This window comes from Geotrypetes seraphini, chromosome 2 (assembly GCF_902459505.1).
Source record: "Geotrypetes seraphini chromosome 2, aGeoSer1.1, whole genome shotgun sequence".
NCBI lineage: Eukaryota > Metazoa > Chordata > Amphibia > Gymnophiona > Dermophiidae > Geotrypetes > Geotrypetes seraphini.
In genome coordinates, this window is record NC_047085.1 from 7,816,428 (window position 1) to 7,839,656 (window position 23,229).

Genomic DNA, 23,229 nt, shown 5'->3' on the forward strand with positions numbered 1-23,229 from the left:
AGGGATGCCTACTCCCTCCCGCCATCGACCAACCCCCCTGACAAATCCCCCCGTACCCCCGATGACCCTGATGCCTCTCCCTACCTTACTGATGAAGTCTGGCCAGAAGGAGGCCTATCTGTTCTTGCTGGCGGGCCTGCCCCTTCATGGTTCATCCTGGGGAGGGGCCTAAGGCACCAGAACAGAAGAAAAAGTAACAGCAAGGCACAAATATGTAGAAAAGTTTCATGAGCTTGGAGAAACTGTGGAAAACTGAGAACGGATGGGAAGGCACTGGCGTGCGCAGTAAGGGTGGTCTTCAAAAGACTTAAAGTGACAGTACACTTTTTGACTGTCCATACTGGAGCTTCATGGATGATGTCACCCTTCGTGAGAATATGCTGCCTGCTGTCCTTGGATAAAGGGGCAGCATTCGGAGTATTATCTATGAAAGAGTTTCCAAATCTGCTCAGAGCACAGATGCACCAACATGTGTTGGTTTACATAAGCTATTAACATAGAAACATGAAGGCAAATAAAGGGAAAAGGATTAGGTCTTGTCTACCGCCTTTTTCTACTTACACAACCACACTCAAAGTGGTTTACATATCTACAGGTCCTTAATTTGTACCTAGGGCAATGGAGGATTAAGTGACTTGCCCAAGGTCACAAGGAGCAACCTGGGGTTTGATCCCACAACCTCAGCTATACTATTCCTCAACCTAGACCGGGGGTCGGCAACCTGCGGCTCTTTTCCACCTTTGCTGCGGCTCCGGTAGTGTGTCACGCAGGCATGCACCTTACAAGTCCAGCATCGCGGCGGGAAATAGCCATGCTGAGCAGTGAGCTCAGCACATACACAGATGAAAGCCTTGCTTGCTGATTGGTCCGGCGGCCCCGCCCCGCCGTGCCGCCGGACCAATCAGCAAGCAAGGCTTTCATCTGTGTAGTGCTGAGCTCACTGCTCAGCATGGCTATTTCCCGCCGCGACGCTGGACTTGTAAGGTGCCTGAAAAAGAAATCATCCTGGCCGGGGTCGGTGTCATGCTCCGGAGATCTACAGCCTTCCTATCTCCCTCTCCCTTCTACCTGCTTCCGGCCACATCCCCTGCTCCGCGGCTCTCTTCGGCAACTCAGCAGCAGCGATCGACACAAGCTTCTGACGTCGGGGCCTACCCTCTGCGAGTCCCGCTTGTTTCAACTTCCTTTTTCCACAATGGCGGGACTCGTAGAGGGAAGGCCTCGATGTCGGCAGCTTGTCTTGATCACTGCTGCTGACGAGTTGCTGAAGAGAGCCGCGGAGCAGGGGGGTGTTGCCAGGTGCAGGTAGAAGGGAGAGGGCCAGATGCAGGACTCGTGGGTGAGGGAGCAGAAGAGAGAGAGAAAGAGAGAGGGGAGGGAAACAAAAGGAAATCTTTCATACTGGGCTGGGCCGGAGTGGAGGGAGGATGGAAAGATTCTAGCTACAGGGTGCAGTAACAAAGGAAAAGGGGGGGAAAGCTGAAAATGGAGATAGTGACACAAAGAAGAGAAAGGGTAAGCAGGACCTACTGAATAAGGATAGAGATACAGAGGGGACATGAAGAGGAGGTGAAATAGAGACCTAGAAGTAATGCTGAAAAAGTGGGGGGGGGGGGGGAGATAAAGACATTGAAAGGGCAAATGGTGAACATGGCGTAAAGATAAGGACAGAGACAAATGAAGATTCTGAAAAAGTGGTGAGATAGGGATATAGGTGAGATGGACACAAAGAAGGGTGATGCTGGAAAATAGGTGGAATGGTAATTCTGACAGACACAGAAGGGAAATGCTGGATCAAGGAGAGATGGGGCTCAGGCTGGATGGAATGAGGAGAAATGCCTTGTTGGCCCGGAACTTCCTCTCCTACGTCAGAATTGACATCAGGGAGCGGAATGCTGGTCAGCGCAACACTTCTGCAGGGAAAGCTTGGGACGGCGGTGGCTTGGGGGCTGTTCCCCAATTGCGGTGGCAGCAAACCGAGTGGCTTGGGGGAGGGCACGGAGACAGAAAGAAGGGGGAACAGGGAGACAGAAAGAAAAAGTTGGGGGAGAGAATGAGGTCTGGAGGAGAGGAAACATACAGGAGGCTGAAAGAAAGGAAGAAAGATTGGATGCACAGTCAGAAGAAGAAAGTGCAACCAGAGACTCATGAAATCACCAAATAGCAAAGGTAGGAAAAATGATTTTATTTTCAATTTAGTGATCCTGTATATAGCATTAAGATAAGAAACAATATATGCAGTGTTAGATTTGTTTTATAATGGTTTTGCGGCTCCAAGTTTTTTTTTCTTTTCGAAAACGGGTCCAAGTGGCTCTTTATGTCTTAAAGGTTGCAGACCCCTGACCTAGACCATTGGTTTGCAACCTACTTAAAGCAAAGAGTCATGTTATCCTAAATGTTTGATACAAGATTTACAAAGAGTCACAATGGGTAGAGAAGGGGGTGTGAGATACGATTTTGAATGCAATTTGGGTATATATGCATTTAACACAAAAACAAAACTTCAAATACTGGGTTTTTTTTGTATTTTCAAAAGTTCTAACAAACAAATTGAACTAAAAAGAAAATAAAGAAAAACAATTTAATGAGACTCTTGACACTGTATTTCAACAGAGTTGTTTCATGTTCGGTGAGTAGTTGGAAGTCTCTCCCCATGCACCGTATTTCCTTCCTCCATCTCTATATCTGGATCTCCCTCTCTCTCCATGTGTCCTTCCTCTCCACCCTTATGCCCATTACGTCCTCTCTCCCCATGGACCATTTCTCCCTCCCCTCCACATCCATATCTCCCTCTCTCTCCATGTCTCCTTCCCTTCCACCCTTAAGGCCATTTTTTCCTCTCTCCCTCCCCTCCACCCCTATATCCATAACTCTCTCTCTCCCCATGCACCATCTCTCCTTCCCCTCCACCCTTATGCCCATTTTTTCCTCTCTCCCTCCCCTCCACCCCTATATCCATATATCCCTCCCTCACCACTCTTATCCCTCCTGCAACATATTTCCTTCCCCCAACCTCACTCACAAATATGCTCTCTTGCTTTAATGGGTCAACGGCGATTCCTACACCTGCTTGCCACTAACCCCAAATCCTCTCCTTGTCACATCCTGCCTGTATAGAAACAGGAAGTTCTGACAGAGGGTGGGACACAGGAGAGGAGAGGCTTCCGGATTAGTGGCAGGCAACTGTAGGAATTGCTGCTGCTAACCCATTGAAGCAAGAGAAGTAATCAGATTTTACAAGTTTCGCTAATGGACCCCACATCTCTTTAAATTGTTTATAGTGTCCCAATTGTTTGGTGTTCATTCGCTCATTTATAAAATTGGCACAGGGTTTCCCACCAAAAGTTATGATTTAGTCTATCCCAGTTTTTCCAATTTTTTTTGTAATTAGCTGCATAGCAACTCCTGCTTGCATTAATTGGACTCGTGGAGGGGCATAATAATAAAAAAAAATTGTCTAAGTCCCCTTTTGGCCTAAGGCCTTAAACGTTGAAAGTAGAAGCAGGGAAAATGTCCATTATCAAAAAAAACGCCCAAAACAAGAGCTTTTAGGCGAAGGAGGAGCCAGTCCTTCGCCTAAAAGCTGGATTCTCCCTCCGAGAATCTCGGCGAGAGGGAGAATTAGATGTCCTTGAGCATGTGCAGATGCATGCTCAAGGCCGGCAGAAGCAGGAAGATCTTCTAGCGGCACCGGCACGTCCTGTGGGCTGCGTGCCGGTGCCAGACAAGGGGGGGATAAGTTTAAGTTGTTTGGGCGGGGGGGTGCCGGTTCTCACAGAGGGGGGTCTTTGCAAGTGTGGGGGGGAGGAGAATGTATCAAAGCGAGTTTCCATTATTTCCTATGGGGAAACTCGTTTTGATATACGAGTATTTTGGTTTACGAGCATGCTTCTGGAACGAATTATGCTCGTAAATCAAGGTTCCACTATACAGTAAAACCTTAATTTGCATCCATAATTCATTCCAGAGGCATGCTTGTAATCCAAAGCACTTGTATATCAAAGCGAATTTCCCCATAGGAAATAATGGAAACTCAGACAATTCGTTCCACAACCCAAAACTTTTAATACAAAATACTATGCGTACTTGTATTGCAAACCTCGCTCATTTAGAACAGTCACTACACTCCCGCAGCGTCAGAGCGAGAAGATGATGTGACGCGTGTATACTGTATGTACTCGTATTGCAAGACATTACTTGTATATCAAGTTAAAATTTAATCAAATGTTTTGCTTGTCTTGCAATCCAAGGTTTTACTTTTTCCTGCTTTTTAAGTTAATGTTTTATCTTCTTAATATCATCTTCTTTTGCAGGTGCTGCTTTATTATGAAGTAATGTAGTAGACGATTTTTAAGATGTTCAAATCCTGAAATGTGTATGTGATACTGTGAGCAGCCTTGGATAAAGGCAGATTAAAAATGTCTTAAAGAAAGAAATATAGCAATAAGTAAACTCTTACATGCCAGCGTTTTGTGCCTTCAATCTCTTCCATGTTGCACTGCATCTGGATTACCTGGAAGGCAAAGACAGAGCCATCAAAAATATCATCTGCTTTGTCTTTGCTACTTATACAAGGTAAGTATGTGCACCAGAGAAGCTGAAGAATTATCAGCATTGGCTGCCAATTCCAAGAGCATTTCTCGTAGGAATTCCTCATCAGAGGTCCCAAATATTTAAGAACATAAGAATAGCCTTACTGGGTCCATCAAGCCCAGTAGCCCGTTCTCACAGTGGCTAATCCGGGTCCCTAGTACCTGGCCAAAACCCAAGGAGTAGCAACATTCCATACAAAATCTCAAAGAATAGCAAGATCCTGGAATCCCAGAGAGTAACAAGATTCCAGAATCCCAAAGAATAGCAACATTCCATAAGGAATCTCAAAGAATAACAAGATTCCGGAATCCCAGAGAGTAACAAGATTCTAGAATCCCAAAGAGTAGCAACATTCCATACAGAATCTCAAAGAATAGCAAGATCCTGGAATCCCAGAGAGTAACAAGATTCCAGAATCCCAAAGAATAGCAACATTCCATAAGGAATCTCAAAGAATAACAAGATTCCGGAATCCCAGAGAGTAACAAGATTCTAGAATCCCAAAGAGTAGCAACATTCCATACAGAATCTCAAAGAATAGCAAGATCCTGGAATCCCAGAGAGTAACAAGATTCCAAAATCCCAAAGAATAGCAACATTCCATAAGGAATCTCAAAGAATAACAAGATTCCGGAATCCCAGAGAGTAACAAGATTCTAGAATCCCAAAGAGTAGCAACATTCCATACAGAATCTCAAAGAATAACAAGATTCCGGAATCCCAGAGAGTAACAAGATTCTAGAATCCCAGAGAGTAGCAACATTCCATGCTACCGATCCAGGGCAAGCAGTGGCTTCCACCATAACAGACTATGGACTTATCCTCCAGGAACTTGTCCAAACCTTTCTTAAAACCAGCTACGCTATCCGCTCTTACCATATCTTCTGGCAACGCGGTCCAGAGCTTAACTATTCTGTGAGTGACAAAATATTTCCTCCTCTTGGTTTTAAAAGTATTTCCCTGTAAAGCCATCGAGTGTCCCCCCCTTTGTAATTTTTGATGGAGTAAAAGATCGATCCACTTGTACCCATTCTACTCCACTCAGGATTTTGTAGACTTCACTCCTATCTCCCCTCAGCCGTCTTTTTTTCAAGCTGAAGAGTCCTAACCTTTGTCTTTTTATCCCGTTCTCCCCAACGAGCTCATAATATACAAAAACATGTTGGGTTACAATGTAAAGAGGATCAATACACGAATATTGCATTAATGAACCAATTCCAGATTGTTCCATCTAGCCCAGTATCCAGTTTTCAACAGTGGTCAATTCAGGTCACAAGTACCTGGAAGAATCCCAAATAGTAGCAACGTTCCTTGCTAGAGCTCCCAGGGCAAAGCAGTGGCTTCCCCCATGTCTATCTCAATAGCAATCTATGGATTTTTCCTCCAGGAACTTGCCCAATTAGGATTTTGTAATATAACAGAGCAGTACTCTTGTATACCGCTACAACCTCGTAGCTCTGTGCAGTTTGCAAACAAATAAGACTGTGCATACACAGGGATATAACAATTCAGTTATAAAGATAGTTTTTAATAATTTTCTAAATTAAAATAGGAATAAGAGCTGGAAAAAGTCTTTGACAAGGTGCCCCATGAACGTCTACTCCGGAAACTGAAGAACCATGGGGTGGATGGAGACGTACATAGATGGATCAGAAACTGGTTGGAGGGTAGAAAACAAAGGGTAGGGGTGAAGGGCCACTACTCCGACTGGAGGAGGGTCACGAGTGGTGTCCCGCAGGGCTTGGTGCTCGGGCCGCTGCTATTTAATATCTTCATAAATGATCTAGAAACAGGGACGAAGTGCGAGATAATAAAATTTGCGGACGACACTAAACTATTTAATGGAGCTCGGACTACAGAGGAATGCAAAGAATTGCAAAGGGACTTGAACAAACTAGAAGATTGGGCGACGAGATGGCAGATGAAGTTCAACGTTGAGAAATGTAAGGTATTACATGTGGGGAGCAGAAACTCGAGGTACAACTATACAATGGGAGGGATATTATTGAATAAGAGTACCCAGGAAAGGGACTTGGGGGTATTGGTGGACATGACAATGAAGCCGACGGCACAGTGTGCAGCGGCCGCTAAGAGAGCGAATAGAATGCTTGGTATAATCAAAAAGGGTATTACAGCCAGAACGAAAGAGGTTATCCTGTCGTATCGGGCAATGGTGCGCCTGCATTTGGAGTACTGCGTCCAATATTGGTCACCGTTCCTTAAGAAGGATATGGCGATAGTCGAGAGGGTTCAGAGGAGAGCGACACGTCTGATAAAAGGAATGGAAAACCTTTCATACGCTGAGAAATTGGAGAAACTGGGTCTCTTATAAGATCATGAAGGGCATAGAGAGAGTAGAGAGGGACAGATTCTTTAAACTTTCAAAAATAAAAGAACAAGAGGGCACTCAGAAAAGTTGATAGGAGACAGATTCAAAACAAATACTAGGAAGTTCTTTTTTACCCAACGTGTGGTGGACACCTGGAATGCGCTTCCAGAGGACGCAATTGGGCAGAGTACAGTACTGGGGTTCAAGAAAGGATTAGACAAATTCCTACTGGAAAAGGGGATAGAGGGGTATAGATAGAAGATTACTGCGCAGGTCCTGGACCTGTTGGGCCACCGCGTGAGTGGACTGCTGGGCACGATGGACCTCGGGTCTGACCCAGCAGAGTCATGTTCTTATGTTCTTATGTAAATCAACTTACTAGAGATCTTATCCCAAAGAACAGCCTGGTACGCCATAATTCTACTGAAAAATCTCTTACAGAGGGAAAAGCAAAAAAATCTAATTTCACGAACAAGGCGTCTTCTGTTTGTAAACATAGAAACATAGAAGATGACGGCAGAAAAGGGCCATAGCCCAACAAGTCTGCCCATTCTGTTGACCCACCCCCCTTGATTTTACCTCTTTAGAGAACCCACGTGTGTATCCCATTTCTTGAAGTGGAAGTTCATTCCAATGATCAACCATATCCCCTCTTAGCCGTTTCTTTTCTAAGCCAAAAACCACCACCTCATAAGCGAGGGGTTCCATCCCCTTTATCATTTTGGTCACTGTTTTTTCAAACTTTTTCTAATTCTACAGTATCTTTCTTGCGATACAGCAACCAAACCTGAATGCAATACTCAAGGTGAGATTGCACCACGGAGCGATACAGAGGCATTATAATATTATTGGTCTTATTTACCATCCCTCCCCTAATAATTCAGAGCATCCTGTTTGCTTTTTTGGCTGACCCCACACATTGGGTCCAAATCTTTTTCTTGGGTGCTGACTCCTAAGGTGCACACTTGCATCATGTAACTGTGATTCGGGTTATTCTTCCCAATATGCATCACTTTGCATTTGTCCACCTTAAATTTCATCTGCCACTTGGACACCCAGTCTTCTAATTTCCTAAGATATACCTGCAATTTTTCCCAATCCGCATGCGTTTTAACAACTTTGAACAGTTTGGTGTCTTCTGCAAATTTAATCACCTCACTGGTCATTCCAATTTCCAGATCATTTATAAATATGTTACATAGCACAGTCCCAGTACAGATCCCTGTGGCACTTCACGGTTTACCCTTCTCCATTGAGAAAAATGGCCATTTAACCCTACCCTTTGTTTTCTGTCCAATACCCAATTCTTAGTCCACAATTGAACTTTGCTTCCTATCCTATGACTTTCTCGGGCCTCTCATGAAGAATTTTGTCAAAAGCTTGTTGAAAATCCAGATATACTACATCAACAGGCTCATCTTTATCACACCTTCAAAGAAGTCAAGCAAATCAGTGAGGCAAAATCTTCCTCGGATGAACCCATGCTGACTCTGCCTCATTAAATCATGTTTGTCTACGTGTTACCTTTCTGGTTTCCACTTCCACAGGCTCTGGGGTAGGAGTCTTGGTATTCTGGATGTCCTCTTGGTTCTGGGAGAAACCACGTGTTAGGATGTGTGGACGAGATGATGCAAAGTTCATGAGGGGATAAATCCCATTTCTATGCAAGAACAGACAGACAGACAGTGAGGAGAGATGACAAAAATACAAAGACAGGTCTCCCAGGTTATTGTTACTATTCGCAGTTTCAGCAATCGCGATTTCGATTATTCACGGTTTTTAGCTTGCTGGCTCCTCCCCCCCAATTACATCAGTTTGCATAAAGAAATCGCTAATTCCAAGTGTTTACAGAGAAAATTACAGATTCCCAGCGCTTTCTTCACCGTGTTTTGCCTCTCCTTCAAGGTCTCCCTCTATGTTATTCACGGTTTCATTATATTCACAATGGTTTTTAATAGAAAACAGGGAATAACATATGAAAAAGTTATTCATGGTTTTTTCTGTATTCGTGGGTCTGTTAATCCCCTATCACCGCGAATACAGAGTGAGAAGTGTATCTGTAAATCACTTTTCAGTTAACTTTAACCACCTGAGAGATTAAGATTATAGAACTGTAGGCCTAATGCCAATGAGGGAAGCTGGTGGAAAAATAAGTTTGTGCCTAGCTAGGGAAGTTTGTAGAGGATATTTATGGGTTGAGGCCAGGTTCTGGTAGCAAATCAGCATTCCTTGCATTTAAGGATCACATGGGAATTTATTGTTATTTCATATTGAGTTTTGTGTTTATATAGAGTTTATTTAAAATACTGCATTTTCTATGACATTGCTGTCCATTCGTATCCTGATCAGCAGGCTGGGAGGGGATTTTCAGCAGCAGATAACCTGGCAGTGCCCTGAATATCCCGTCACACTGCTGTGGCACTGTCTGGATAGGTCCAGGGTGGTCTGTGGTTGGTAGTTATGTGGACATTCCGTGCCAATGCTCTCATAGCTAATTGGAGAGGTTCAGATAGCCAGTGCTGGTGCCTGGACATGGTCCCACATTAAGTATCCAGGTAAGAATCAGGGCTATTGGGGCTGTAGACAGGTGGATATAGTGGGCTTGGGGGGTGGTTGAGGGGGGCTCACCATACCTGTAAGGGAATTTGGTGAAATGCCTATGTGGCACCCTTTTTGGGTGGAGGGGAGGGAGAAATGGAGAAAAACCAACTCTGTGAGGAAAACCAGTGTCAAAAGTTTGATTGGATTGTTTTCCTTTATTTTCTGTAAGTACTTGAAGTTTTGTTTTTGTGTTAAATGCATATCACTTAAAAAATTGCATCTCAAACCCTCTTCTCTACCCGTTGCAGCTCTTTGTAAATCTTGGGTCAAACATTTAGGATAAGATGGCTCTTTGCTTTAAAAAGGTTGATGAGCCCTGGTCTGGAAAAAAACGTACATGTCAATAAAGCGAAGTGAATCTCTTGCCTCTTGGCCAAGACCATCGGCTAAGCCGTCAGTGAGCAGCAAGACCAGGGCGGTTAAATAAAGAGGATGCTTTTATAGCACACATGACTGGTCATAGGACTGTCTCTCCACCATGCGGTAACAAGGAACAATCCCACCCTACCTGAACCCTGACTCAGAGACATCTCCTGAAGAAAGAGCTTCCATTTCTGAGACACCCCTGAAGTGACAGCTAAAATACCCCCCACATAACTCACACTCCCTTGTCAAGGCAGCTAGGGTCTCCTTCCCCCCCCCCCCCCCCCCACATGACCCATACTCCCCTGTGGAGAGAGACAGTTCTCCCTCTTCTCTGAGGCATCCCCAAACAGAGACTCTGGGAGGGAGCTCTCACCCAGTGTTAAAACGAATCCTGCAAGTACAGCTTCAAAACCAGAATAAAACAGACTCCCTGCTCCAGGTGTAAGACCCCTGAATTTCTTTTACAGCTCTTAACATATCCTCCTCTCTTATTTATCATTTCTATAGCACTGCCAGTTGTATACAGGGCTGTACATTAAACATGCAAGAGACGGTCCCAGGATGGGGTCTAGTGTCTCTTTTTTTCTCTCACAAGTTCTAGGCATCTCTAAGACAACTTCTGGCTGTCTCAGTTTTCCTTACCTGACATCATCCAGAAATTTGTCCAGCTCTAGAGATGACACTTGTGAGTATCTGGAACCCAGAGATGAGAGAGAGACAATTTGATAAGGAAAAGAGAGAGAGAGAGAATATGAGTAGTTGTTAACCTCATAACATGCTCTGTTCTGACCCTATTTGCATGGATGTAATAAAAAAATAACCCATGGGTGACACAAGGAGGCAGAGACAAAAAAGTAGATGATGTCTTCGGCATTCCCTTGTGGGTAAAGATACATAACCCACTGGTCCAGGACTCAGATTACTGAGGTAAGAACCTAATCTTCCAATACCAGCCAGTGCCAATCCCTCCACCCTGTGAAAAGGACTTATCGCAATACAATTAAAGAGCTAAGTCCAGTACTGGCCAGACTTGCACAGTCCATGTCCCTTATGTGGTGATTTGGTGTAGGATTGGGCTGGGGAGGGCATCAATGGGAACTCCACTAACTTGGAACATGAGGATGTTACTGGCTAGACTTTATGGTAGATGTCCGGCAAACAACGGGATGGTTGGCTAGGCTGGAGTGAGTTTGGACGGCAACTTCAGCATTTGGAACCTAAGACAATACCAGGTGGACTTTACGGTCTACGGCCCAGAAATATCAAAGAAGAAACAACTTAAATTAATCATGTATTTGTAATGGGTCTGACTAATGGGCAGACTGGATTGACCGTTCAGGTCTTTATCTGCCGTCATTTACTATGTTACTATCACAGCATCACAATATATACAGCAAGGGGTAAGAATATACACACTGGGGCAATACGAGCCCATCCATTCTACCAAGGAGCGTACCTGCCTATTTTCCATTATAGAGCACTCACACTAGTTTAACATTGAAAATATGCACCTATAGTAGATGGCATGATTAGGCAGTCTAGATGGGCCATATGGTCTTTCTATGCCCTCGGTGTGCACTTCAGTGCCAGAGAGATGCACATAGCAGAGTACTGAACCCTCGGATGCACTGCTAGTAAAACGTGTGAAGTTAGAAAATAGCACTTAGGTTTTATTTTTGGCTTGTATGGTTTATACGAGGGTTCTTCAAAACGTTTCTGCACTTTCATATTTTTGCAGGAAATGGGGTGGGAGAAGTGGCAAGAGGGCGTGTCATTGAATGTCATGTGACTAGTCAGTCGGGCAAAATAGGGCGATTACATGGAAAAGGGATGTAATTTGCTTTGGAGATATTTAATAGTGTTTCAAAAATGAATGTTTTGAAGATCCCTTGTATATGCTCACATACAAATGCATATTCTGTTATTTGAATGACCTCTGCGTGTAATTGTATGTTCTTAAGTTGCCCCCCTGAGCCACTCTGCAGCACATCAGAGTTAGACCAGCACTGCTAAAGGACCTGGCCGGCACAATTTATTTAACATAAGAACATAAGAAATGCTTTCATCGAATCAGACCCTAGGTCCATCTAGTCCGGCGACCCGCACACGCGGAGGCCAAGCCAGGTGCTCTCTGATGAAGACCCTGTTTTACCTGTATCCCTCAACGTGATTTGCAAGAAGGTGTGCATCTAACTTGCGCTTGAAACCTAGAATGGTGGTTTCCGTCACAACCTCCTCCGGGAGAGCATTCCAAGCGTCCACCATTCGTTGTGTGAAACAGAACCTCCTGACATTTGTCCTGGGCCTGCTGCCCCTCAGTTTCAGTCCATGACCTCTTGTCCGAGTCACATTTGACAACGTGAATAATGGTGTTTCTTGCTCTATTTTGTCGAATCCTTTTATTATTTTAAAAGTCTCTATCATATCCGCTCGCAGTCTTCTCTTCCCCAGGGTGAACAAGCCCAGTTTCCCGAGGCATTCTTCGTAGCTCAAATTCTCCATACCCTTTACTAGCTTCGTGGCTCGCCTCGGCACCCTCTCCAGCAGGGTTATATCCTTCTTTAGGTAGGGAGACCAGTGTTGGACACAGTATTCCAAGTGTGGTCTGACCATTGCTCTGTAAAGCGGCATTATGACATCCGCCGATCTACTCGTGATTCCCTTCTTTATCATGCCCAACATCCTGTTTGCTTTATTTGCCACTGCTGCACATTGAGCCGATGGCTTCAGGGTCCTGACTATCAGTACCCCCAGGTCCCTTTCTTGTTCGCTCTTGCCCAATGTCACACCTAACATTTTATATTCACGTTCCTTGTTTTTCCTGCCCAAGTGCATCACTTTGCATTTTTCTATATTAAACTTCATCTGCCACTTTTCCGCCCACTTCTCTAGCCGGTTCAAATCTCTCTGGAGTTCTTCGCTGTCCATGTGTGACCCAACTGTCCAACACAGTTTAGTGTCTTCTGGGCCAGCCAAGGAGTTGCAGGGCGAGCTGAGCCTGGTGAGCACGTGGCTACGTGCGGCTAGAGGAGAGTGCTAGCAGAGGGCAGAGCGGAGGAGACAGCGAGGCCGGTGCAGGGAGGAGAATGAACTGGAGAGAGGGCTAGCAGGGCGAGAGAGGAGGGAGCAGGCAGCGGAGGAGAGAGTGGAGGCAGAGCGGAGGAGGCAGTGAAGCGGAGAGAGGACAGAGAGGGCGGCGAGTGGAGCGGAGAGAGGAACTGAGTAGCGGAGCAGACCGGGAGAGAGGCAGACGGTACACGGAGAGGGGAAGAGGCGAGAGTTAGCTCCGCCTACCCCCCGACGTCACCAGACTAACTCCCCCCATAAAAGGGGAGGAGACAACGGCGCGCAGCCGTTCGGCGCGCGGCGAAGGCGCGCGGCGAAGGTGCTCGCCTTAGCGAGAACGCCTTTGCGAAGGAGCCTTGCGAGGGAGCAAGAAATGCCAAGTAATTCACTTCTTTTCTCTTCTTTTTTCTTTTTCTCTTTCTCTTTTCTCTCTCTCTTACCCACAGCAGGAGCACACCAGCACTTCACGAGAGCGATGGAGGACCCAGGATCCCAGAGGTACTTTCCGGTATACCGCACAGAGTGCAATATGTACGACTACCTCCCCTTGGGAAGGCGGGAATACATATGCAGTCGATGTCAGGAACTGGAAAGCCTGAGGATGGAGGTCGGCAGTTTGAGGGCCAGGGTCCAGGAACTGGAGGGACTGGAGGGACTGCGCACCACAGAGCAGACGAGCTGGTCAACCAAGGACATAGACGGAGCAGGCCCCATTGTGGACCAGGTGAGGGACCTTGAGAGATTCATCGATGAGGCCTATAGGAAGGTGGAGGACCAGGACCAGCAGCTGCACAGACGGATGTCGGCGGACGAGACCCAGGATCCACAAGGCGAAACCAGGGAAGGACCTAGCGGAGGAACCACGCAAGAGGAGGAGACCGCGGCTCACCGGGACCCCGAGGGAGAGACGCCGCACTACACCAAGGACACGGTCCTGAGACAGAGGAGGTTGCTGAGGAAAGGGAAGTCTGCTATTGTGGTGGGAGACTCGATCTTGAGAGAGGTAGATAGTCACGTAGCTGGAGGAAGGGAGGACCGGCTAGTGACTTGTCTCCCAGGGGCCAAGACACGAGACATCACTGATAGGATCGAGCAGATCCTGGACGGAGCAGAGACAGAGGAGACTGCGGTGATAATCCACGTCGGAACGAATGATGTGAGCCGGAGGAACTTCAGCATGGCCACACTGACTGACCAGTTCATGGTCCTGGGACGAAAGCTGAAGCGGAGTACCCGGAGGATTGCATTCTCAGATATCCTGCCTGTACCGAGAGCAGATGCAAAGAGACAAGCAGACCTCCAGGCTGTGAATGCATGGTTGAGGAGATGGTGCCAGGAGGAGGGCTTCCACTTTGTGAGGAACTGGACGTCCTTCTGGGGAAAGAGTAAACTCTACCGGCGGGACGGCCTGCACCTGAGCACAGCGGGAACTAGACTACTGGCAGCCAATGTGAGAAAGGAGATCGAGAGGGCTTTAAACTGAGGAGAGGGGGAAAGCCGACAGCTGATCTGATGTTGACGCTTCGGACAACGGTATCCAGAACAGATGCTGAACGGGATGACTGTAAGGAGGAAGTAGAGAGACCGGTGGATCTTATGATCAGACAGCGAGGGAAACATCAGGTAAAGGGAGCTTGCTGGGAGGAGACTAAGGGGCATGGAGACACAGGGGGTCTGGGTGGCACGAGGGCAAAAGCTGAGGGCAATATAGGGGTGCCACAAGGCGAAGGGGATCAAACTGAGGCTCAAGGGATGATAGCCCAAGAGGGGGCAGGTAGGGCTAGAAAACCCAGAGGAAAAGCGGGGAAGTGGGGTGGTGGGAAAGTGGAGAAGCCGAAAGCTACGAGGGTAAAGGCTGATGGCAAAGTAGAAGCACAGGAAACAGGAGAACTGCCCAAAATTCAAGGGGAGGCGGCCCAGGTAAACGCGGAGATGGAGGAAAAACGACGGGACCTGCAGTGCTTATACGCAAATGCAAGAAGCCTCATGGCCAAGATGGGTGAACTAGAGGTCATGGCCAAGGGGGAGGACCTGGATATAATTGGAATTACAGAAACATGGTGGACAGAGGAGAATCAATGGGATGTGGCGCTGCCGGGGTACAAGCTCTACAGGAGGGACAGGACCCACAAAAAGGGGGGAGGCATAGCAATATATGTAAAGGACTCTATCTACTCGGTCGGGATGGATATGGCAACGAAGGCAGAGGGGCTGGAATCACTATGGATTAAATTGCCGGGAAACAAGGGTGCAGGCATAAAACTGGGGCTGTACTATCGCCCACCTGGTACGCCAGAAGGAGTCGGACACGACTTGGAAACTGAACTGAGACAGGAATGCGGGACTGGAAGTGTAACAGTGATGGGGGACTTCAACTACCCGGGGATAGAATGGAGTACGGGTCACTCCAACTGCACTAGGGAAACAGGATTTGTAGAAGCTGTGAGGGACTACTTCATGGAGCAACTAGTCAGGGAACCGACGCGAGGGGGTGCTACTCTTGACCTCATCCTAAACGGATTAGGGGGGCCTGCAAGAGAGGTAGAAGTGGGAGGACCACTAGGCAACAGTGACCACAACACGATCAGATTCACATTAGAAAGGGGGACACCCATAGTAAGGAGGACCGCAACAACTGCGCTCAACTTCAGTAAAGGGAACTATGTTGCTATGAGGAAAATGGTGGGGAGGAAGCTCAGAAACATCTTTAGGATGGAGACTGTAGGAAGCACCTGGACCCTATTCAGGGACACCCTGCAGGAAGCACAAAGAATGTACGTCCCCAGTTTCAGGAAAGGCTGCAAGAACAAGCGATCAAAGGACCCGGTTTGGATGTCAACTGAAGTAAAGAGGGCAATAAATGACAAAAAAGTATCCTTCCGGAGATGGAAAAAGGACCCAACGGAGGAAAATCACCAGGCGCACAGGAAATGCCAAAAGGAATGCCACCGAGAGGTTAGAAAAGCAAAAGGGAAATACGAAGAGGGGCTGGCCAGGGAGGCGAAAAACTTCAAGGCATTCTTCAGTTACGTTAAGGGGAAGCGACCAGCGATAGAAGAGGTGGGGCCGTTGGACGATGGGGATAGGAAGGGAGTGATTAAGGAGGATAAAGAGGTAGCTGAGAGGTTGAACACGTTCTTTTCGTCGGTTTTCACGAGAGAAGACACATCTAATATACCGGACTCAGAGGAGCTCATGAGTGGGGAACAGGCTGAAAAATTGGAGCACATAGAGGTAAGTAAGGAGGATGTCCTCAAACAGATAGACAGGTTAAAATGCGGCAAATCACTGGGCCCAGACGGGATCCACCCAAGGGTTCTGAAGGAACTAAGACAAGAAATAGTGGGCACAATCCAACATGTTTGCAACCTATCCTTGAAAACTGGAGAGGTACCAGAGGACTGGAAATTGGCAAATGTCACACCCATCTTCAAGAAGGGATCGAGGGGTGACCCCGAGATCTACAGGCCAGTGAGCCTGTCTTCAATAATAGGGAAAATGGTGGAAGCTATGATCAAGGACGGCATTTACGAGCACATCGAGAGAAATGGCCTACTGAGAACAAGCCAGCACGGATTCTGTAAGGGAAGGTCATGCCTAACAAACCTTCTGTACTTCTTTGAGGGAATAAGCAGTCGGGTGGACAATGGGGAACCCATAGACATCATTTACCTCGATTTTCAAAAGGCTTTCGACAAGGTGCCACATGAAAGGCTGCTTAGGAAGCTGTGGAACCACGGGGTGGGAGGGGATGTGCACAGATGGATCAAGCACTGGTTGTCGGGTAGACTGCAGAGGGTCAGAGTAAAGGGCCAATATTCTAACTGGCGGGGAGTCACGAGCGGTGTGCCACAGGGATCGGTGCTGGGGCCGTTACTCTTCAACATATTCATCAATGACCTAGAAAAGGAGGCAAAGTGCGAGGTTATAAAATTTGCAGACGATACCAAACTGTGCGGCAGAGTTAGGTCCAGGGAGGAGTGTGAGGACCTGCAAAGGGATCTGGACAAGCTGGAAGACTGGGCAAACAAATGGCAAATGCGCTTTAACGTGGAAAAATGTAAGGTCATGCATATAGGGAAAAAGAATCCGTTGTTCAACTACAAATTGGGGGGGGGCATTGTTGGGAGACAGCGGTCTTGAGAGGGACTTGGGTGTGCTGGTAGATGCATCACTGAAGCCATCTGCACAGTGCGCAGCAGCCTCGAAAAAAGCCAACAGGATGCTGGGCATCATAAAGAGGGGCATAACAACCAGGACGCGGGAAGTCATCATGCCATTGTATCAAGCGATGGTGCGTCCACATCTGGAATACTGCGTTCAATATTGGTCGCCGTACCTCAAGAAGGACATGGCGGTACTTGAGAGAGTCCAAAGGAGAGCAACGAAACTGGTAAGAGGGCTGGAACACTGCCCATACGCCGAGAGGTTGGATAGGCTGGGGCTCTTCTCTCTTGAAAAAAGGAGGCTCAGGGGAGATATGATAGAGACCTTCAAGATCATGAGGGGCATGGAGAGGGTGGATAGGGACAGATTCTTCAGACTGAAGGGGACAACAGGTACGAGGGGGCATTCGGAGAAACTGAAGGGAGATAGGTTCAAAACAAATGCAAGGAAGTTTTTTTTCACCCAAAGGGTCGTGGACACTTGGAATGCGCTACCGAAGGAAGTGATCAGGCAGAGTACGGTACAAGGATTCAAAGAGGGATTGGATGGATTCCTGAGGGATAAAGGGATCGTGGGATACTGAGAGAGGTGCTGGGATGTAATACAAGTATAGAAAGCAAACCAGGTAATAAGTATGGAAACCCAACTAAGTCGTGAATGTGCAAGACCGGAGGGTTAGGACTACAATGGGAAGATAGGACTTCAATGAGAAACCAAGGTGGCAAGGGGGCCCCTTCTGGAGATTCAGACAGGTCGTGACCTGTTTGGGCCGCCGCGGGAGCGGACTGCTGGGCAGGATGGACCTATGGTCTGACCCGGCGGAGGCACTGCTTATGTTCTTATGCAAACTTGATTATATTACTTGATGTTTCCTCTTCCAGGTCATTTATGAAGATATTGAATAAGATGGGCCCAAGAACCGAACCTTGGGGCACACCGCTTGTCACCTTTTCCTAGTCCGAGAGCTTCCCATTTATGCTTACCCTCTGCAATCTGTTCTCCAGCCATTTGCCTATCCATTTTAGTATATCCCCTTCTATTCCATGGCTTTGTAGTTTCCTCAGAAGCCTAGCGTGTGGAACCTTGTCGAACGCTTTCTGGAAGTCCAAGTATATTATGTCCACCGGGTCATCGCTGTCCATATGTTTGCTCACCTTCTCAAAAAATTGAAGTAAATTCGTCAAACATGACTTCCCCTTCCTGAAGCCGTGTTGACTGGCTCTCATCAGATCGTGATTTTCTAGGTGTTGCACTATGCTATCCTTGATTAGTGCTTCAACCATCTTCCCAGGCACCGATGTAAGACTCGCAGGTCTATAGTTGCCTGGTTCTCCTCTCGATCCTTTTTGAAGATTGGGATTACATTTGCTATTTTCCAGTCGTCTGGTATTTGCCCAGATCTAATTGACAAATTAGCTAGGGATTGTAATAGCTCTCCGATTTCTATCTTAAGTTACTTCAGCACTCTCGGGTGTATTCCATCTGGTCAAGGGGATTTGTCACTTCTTAGTTTGTCGATCTGATTGTATATCATGTCCAAGTCCACATTCACTGTGGTGAGGCTTTCCTCAATTCCTCCCTTGAATACTTTCCCTGTTACGGGCATTGATGCAGTGTCCTCCTTGGTAAAGACCGATGCAAAGAATGAGTTTAGCCTATCTGCAATCTGTTTGTCTTCCTTGATGCACCCTTTTCTTCCTTGGTCGTCGAGAGAGCCCACTGCCTCCTATGCTGGTTTTTTCCCCTTTATGTATCTAAAAAAGTGCTTGAAGTTTTTGGCTTCTTGCGCTATCTTTTCCTCATAGACCTTTTTGGCGTCTTTTACCGCCTTGTGACACTTCTTTTGGTCGACCTTGTGACTGTTCCATGCCTCCGTTGTTCGTTCCCGTTTCCATTTTTTAAAAGAGTTCCTCTTTTCCCTTACTGCATCCTTCACCTCTTTAGTTAGCCAAGCTGGTTCTCTTTTGTTCCTATTCCTTCCTTTGGTTATCTGTGGAATGAAGAGATTCAGCGCTTCGGTGATGGTATTTTTTAGTAGGGACGATGCTTGATCGACCAAAGTGGTTTACATTCAGGTACTCAAGCATTTTCCCTATCTGTCCTGGTGGACTCACTCTATCCAATGTAACTGGGACACTTGCCCAAGGTGACAAGGCGCAGCATGGGATTTGATCCCACAAGCTCAGGGTCCTGAGGCTGTAGCTCTAACCACTGCCCCACATTCTCCCCTGTTGAACATATCCAGGCTGATTTAGATATGTATTTCTCAGCCACTCACCTCCACGCTACCACAGGCTTGTATTTCCTTCTGATCTCTGCGATGACAGTGCTCTGATCAATCACTTTGGTTCCCGCCTCCAACCAGCTCTCGGGTATTAAATCTACAGAAACACAGAGAAAAGATGAGCTAAGGGAGCCCTTGGGAGCAATGAAGCTTTCTGAGGGAACCTCTAGGAAAATCACTAAAGGGATTGGGAGTAAAAATGGTGAAAGAATTCAAAGAGAATTAGATCTGTAAAAGGCAAGAGGGTGTAATAGAGAGCTGTGCAGGGATAGAAATCAAACCCGTCCCCGGTAGAATCAAATCCATCCCCGCTAGGAGGCAAGCCCATCCCCATAAACTTCAGAAGTAGTTATTTCATTTAATTATGCTACTGAATTAAAGGCTCTGGTAGAGACCCATTTACAAATAAGCAAAGAGACTTTATTAATTTGGAAATATTAATTGGGAAGAATACATACTTTGTAAACGGGTTTCTACTAACTAGAGCCTCTAATGTAAATATAAAATATAAATACTCAGCTGATGAGAACCCCCAAGCTGTCAGCTGAGGACTTCTTTTGCAGTTGGCCGGGGGTCCCTTTTGCCAAGCTTGGCAGGCAGCAGTAGCGTCCCTGAGTCACAGATGCTGGCACCTCAGTGGCTCATGGATGCTGCCAGCGACTGCTGCGCTTGGTAGAGGGGAGTTCTGGCCATCTCTAGAGGAGGTCCTCTGCTGGCGGTGCTTGGGGATCCCCACCAGTCACAGCAAGGGTCAACAAGTACTTCAACACTGTAGAAATAAAACCAGAAATGCATTTCCTTTTCTTTTGAACACAATACAAAGATATCTGCTATATACATTTCCCAAAGCTGACATATATTAGTCAAAAATTCCAGTTTTTACATTTGTTGTCTGGAGACTTATTTTTCCATCAAGTTGGTCCTAGTTTCTTTTTTCCGCTTTCCCATCTTATGTAAATCCTTCTGTTGCTGTCCACCCATGCCCAATTCTCCTTTTCTATTCCCTCAGAAAACAATCAAAAGTCAGCTTCTATGGAGCCTTTGGTAGGGAGATTAAAAAGCCTTGTTCTGAGAAGATCCCTGCAAGCTGCACTTGACTGACGCAAAGCCTTCCCTCCGTGGAAAGACTTCCGAGTTAGCTATGTGTGGCGTGTTGCAGGCAGGAAAAGAAGATGAGCCTCTCGGCTCAAGCCGCCTCCAACCCCGCAGGATCCCCATGACCCGAGGGGGCGTCCCCACGGGATCCCCGTGACCCGAGGGTGTGTGCCCATGGGATCTCCGCAACCTGAAGGGGGAACCCGCGGGATCCCGGTCGTCCCCATTTCCATGCAGCTCTCTACTCCAGAGCTCATGATATTTTATAGCCAAATCACTCCTGAAACAGACCCTCCGGTTAGTGAGTGTCTCCGATGCAAACACATTCCTCCTGTTTGTCCTCATCAGCAGAAACACTGGACACATTTGTGCCACTTTTACATTTTCTAAGGAAACGTCCCCCTTCCTGCACTTTACTGAAACTTGTCAAGCATTTAGATGTTTCTTTCATGCTCCCTTTTCCCTGTTTTTCTCCTGACATTTAGGGTTACTGTCAATCGGTGGATGACTTACACTGGTTATGTAGGATGCAGTGGGCAGCCAGGAGCTTCAGTGAATGAACCTCAAAAAGCACACGGTGGAAGAGGAGGTTGTACGCTGTTGGCCTCTTGTCGGCTTCCAGCGATAGACACTTCAGAATGAATTCCTGTAGATGGAGACAGAAGGATAGGATAGAAGGTGAAATCAGGGAGAGTCCTGGTGACAGGGTGACACCACAGAGCGTGTTACTCAGTCTGAATTCTGGAGAGACTTATGATGTCACAGAGCCTATGATGTGTAGGAACTGTCGGACTAGCGTGACATCATAGAGCCTGGGAACAGCAGAGGTAGATCTGGGGATAGTTTGACATAGGGTTACCAGAAGGAAAATCCAGACCAACAGCCACTCCTCCAGGCTCGCCCAGTTCTGCCTGCCTCACGCCCTGCCCAAGCCCCACCCCTTTAACCTGTACGTGCGTCCAGATAGCATCCGTACATCTGCGGATGCGACATGGTGACATCACGGGTGTGCACGTGACATCACCACATTGCATCCGCATGTTCGCGGATGCCCTATCAACGTCGGAAGCTTTTCAAAACCCAAAGTGACAGGTTTTGAAAAGTCGTCCGGATCCCCAGACATGTCCTTGAAAGGAGGACATGTTCAAGGAAATCCAGACATCTGGTAACCCTAGTTTGACATCACACTGTGACATCACAAAGACTATGACATCATAGTGGAACATCAGAGCCTATAATCCACCTGCCCTTACAGGTAGGGTTATCAGACGTCTGGGAAAATCCAGACATGTCTTCTTTTTAGAGGACTGCCCAGGACAGACTTTCCTATACCTGGCAGTTTGTCTGGGTTTTGGAAAGCCCCGACGAGCTCCGACCACACCTGGAGGGCATCTGAGCATGCGTGGATGATGTCATATACATCTATGCATGCTCTAGGCCTTCCAGATGCAACCGGAGCTTATCAGGGAAGAAGAAAGGAGGACTGTGGGGGCTGAACTAGGAGGGGCTAAGGCAGGAAAAGCCAAAGGTGGAACTGGGCAGGCCAGGGCCATGTGTCTGGATTTTATTGGCCTAAAAAATGGTCACCCTACTCACAGGGATAGTTTGATATTTCAAACTGTGGAAGCAGCACTGAACCCTGGGACAGTGTGACATCAAAGAAGGCGAAATGTGACATTATAGACCCTGGGAAAATGTGACATACAGCTGTTGAGCAGCAGACAATCTGCCTCACATAGTTTGATATAGGGTTACCAGATTACCAGATTTCACTTTAGTGAACTCCAGACTCCTAGACCTGCCCCTATGTCCGCCCAGTTCCACCCAACCTCGCCCTATTAAGCTCCAGTCCCGCCCCCAATCCCGACTTAGCCCCACTCCCTGCTGCTTTCTCTCGTCAGGCAATTTTGAGGAATCTTTTCAACACCCAGACAAAGTGCCAGGACCCTTGGACATGTCCTCGAAAAGGTGGCCAATGTCCAGTTTGACATCACAAGTATCATTCAGTATCACTCTCTCCTGAGGGGTCGCTCTCTTGTGGTCCTGGGATCACTCACCCTCATGTTTTCATCTTCCAGAGACTGAGTGGCTCGGGATACAGCTTCTTGAGAGACTTGGGACTCTCCATTACGCTGAATCTCCAAGACTGCCATCTGTGAATAAGGCAAAAATTGGGCTGAAGCCAATACTGGGCAGGTCCATCGTGCATTCAGATTCACAGAACTTTATTGGCACAACAATTTCTATTTGTTCCCAAAGTAGGTGAATGGGGAGTGTTGAGCAGATGGATGTATTTCCTCAGAGATTTACAGCTCTGAATTTGTGTCAATACCTCTTCTGACTACTACTATTATTTCTATAGAAACTACCAGATGTACACAGGGCTGTACAGGGTCACAAAGGAGATGGTCCCTGCTCGAAAAAGCTTACAATCGAAACAGCCACGACAGACGAACAGGATGTCATGGATACAGTTAAGGGGAACTGGCTGACTTGGTGTAAGATCAAAAAGGGGGGTTTTCAGTCTGCTTTTAAACAAGGGAAGGGAAGGGGCTTGGCGGACAAATGGGTTATTCCAGGCATAGGGGGCAACTAGATGAAAGGAGTAAGCTGTGATTAACAGCATCATAGGCAGCAGACAGGTCAAGAATAAAACTAGACGCATCATTCTAAACCCCGCTCCTTGGAACACCTCCCGCTACTGCAGGTAAAAAGATGTGGGGAAAAT

At 46.9% G+C, this 23,229-nt stretch overlaps 1 protein-coding gene across 2 annotated transcripts in view; it reads right to left on the bottom strand.

Moving 5' to 3' along the window:
• Window positions 1–23,229, bottom strand: part of NRBP2 (nuclear receptor binding protein 2) — a 127,730-nt gene that overhangs the window by 13,226 nt on the left and 91,275 nt on the right. For both annotated transcript variants that reach the window (XM_033933298.1, XM_033933299.1), the window contains exons 10-15: window positions 22,559–22,654; window positions 21,015–21,147; window positions 19,401–19,503; window positions 10,532–10,582; window positions 8,447–8,582; window positions 4,460–4,513 (exon numbers count right to left, since the gene is read on the bottom strand). In XM_033933298.1, the coding sequence (XP_033789189.1) occupies window positions 4,460–4,513; window positions 8,447–8,582; window positions 10,532–10,582; window positions 19,401–19,503; window positions 21,015–21,147; window positions 22,559–22,654 (573 nt within the window). The remainder of the gene's footprint in view (window positions 1–4,459; window positions 4,514–8,446; window positions 8,583–10,531; window positions 10,583–19,400; window positions 19,504–21,014; window positions 21,148–22,558; window positions 22,655–23,229) is intronic.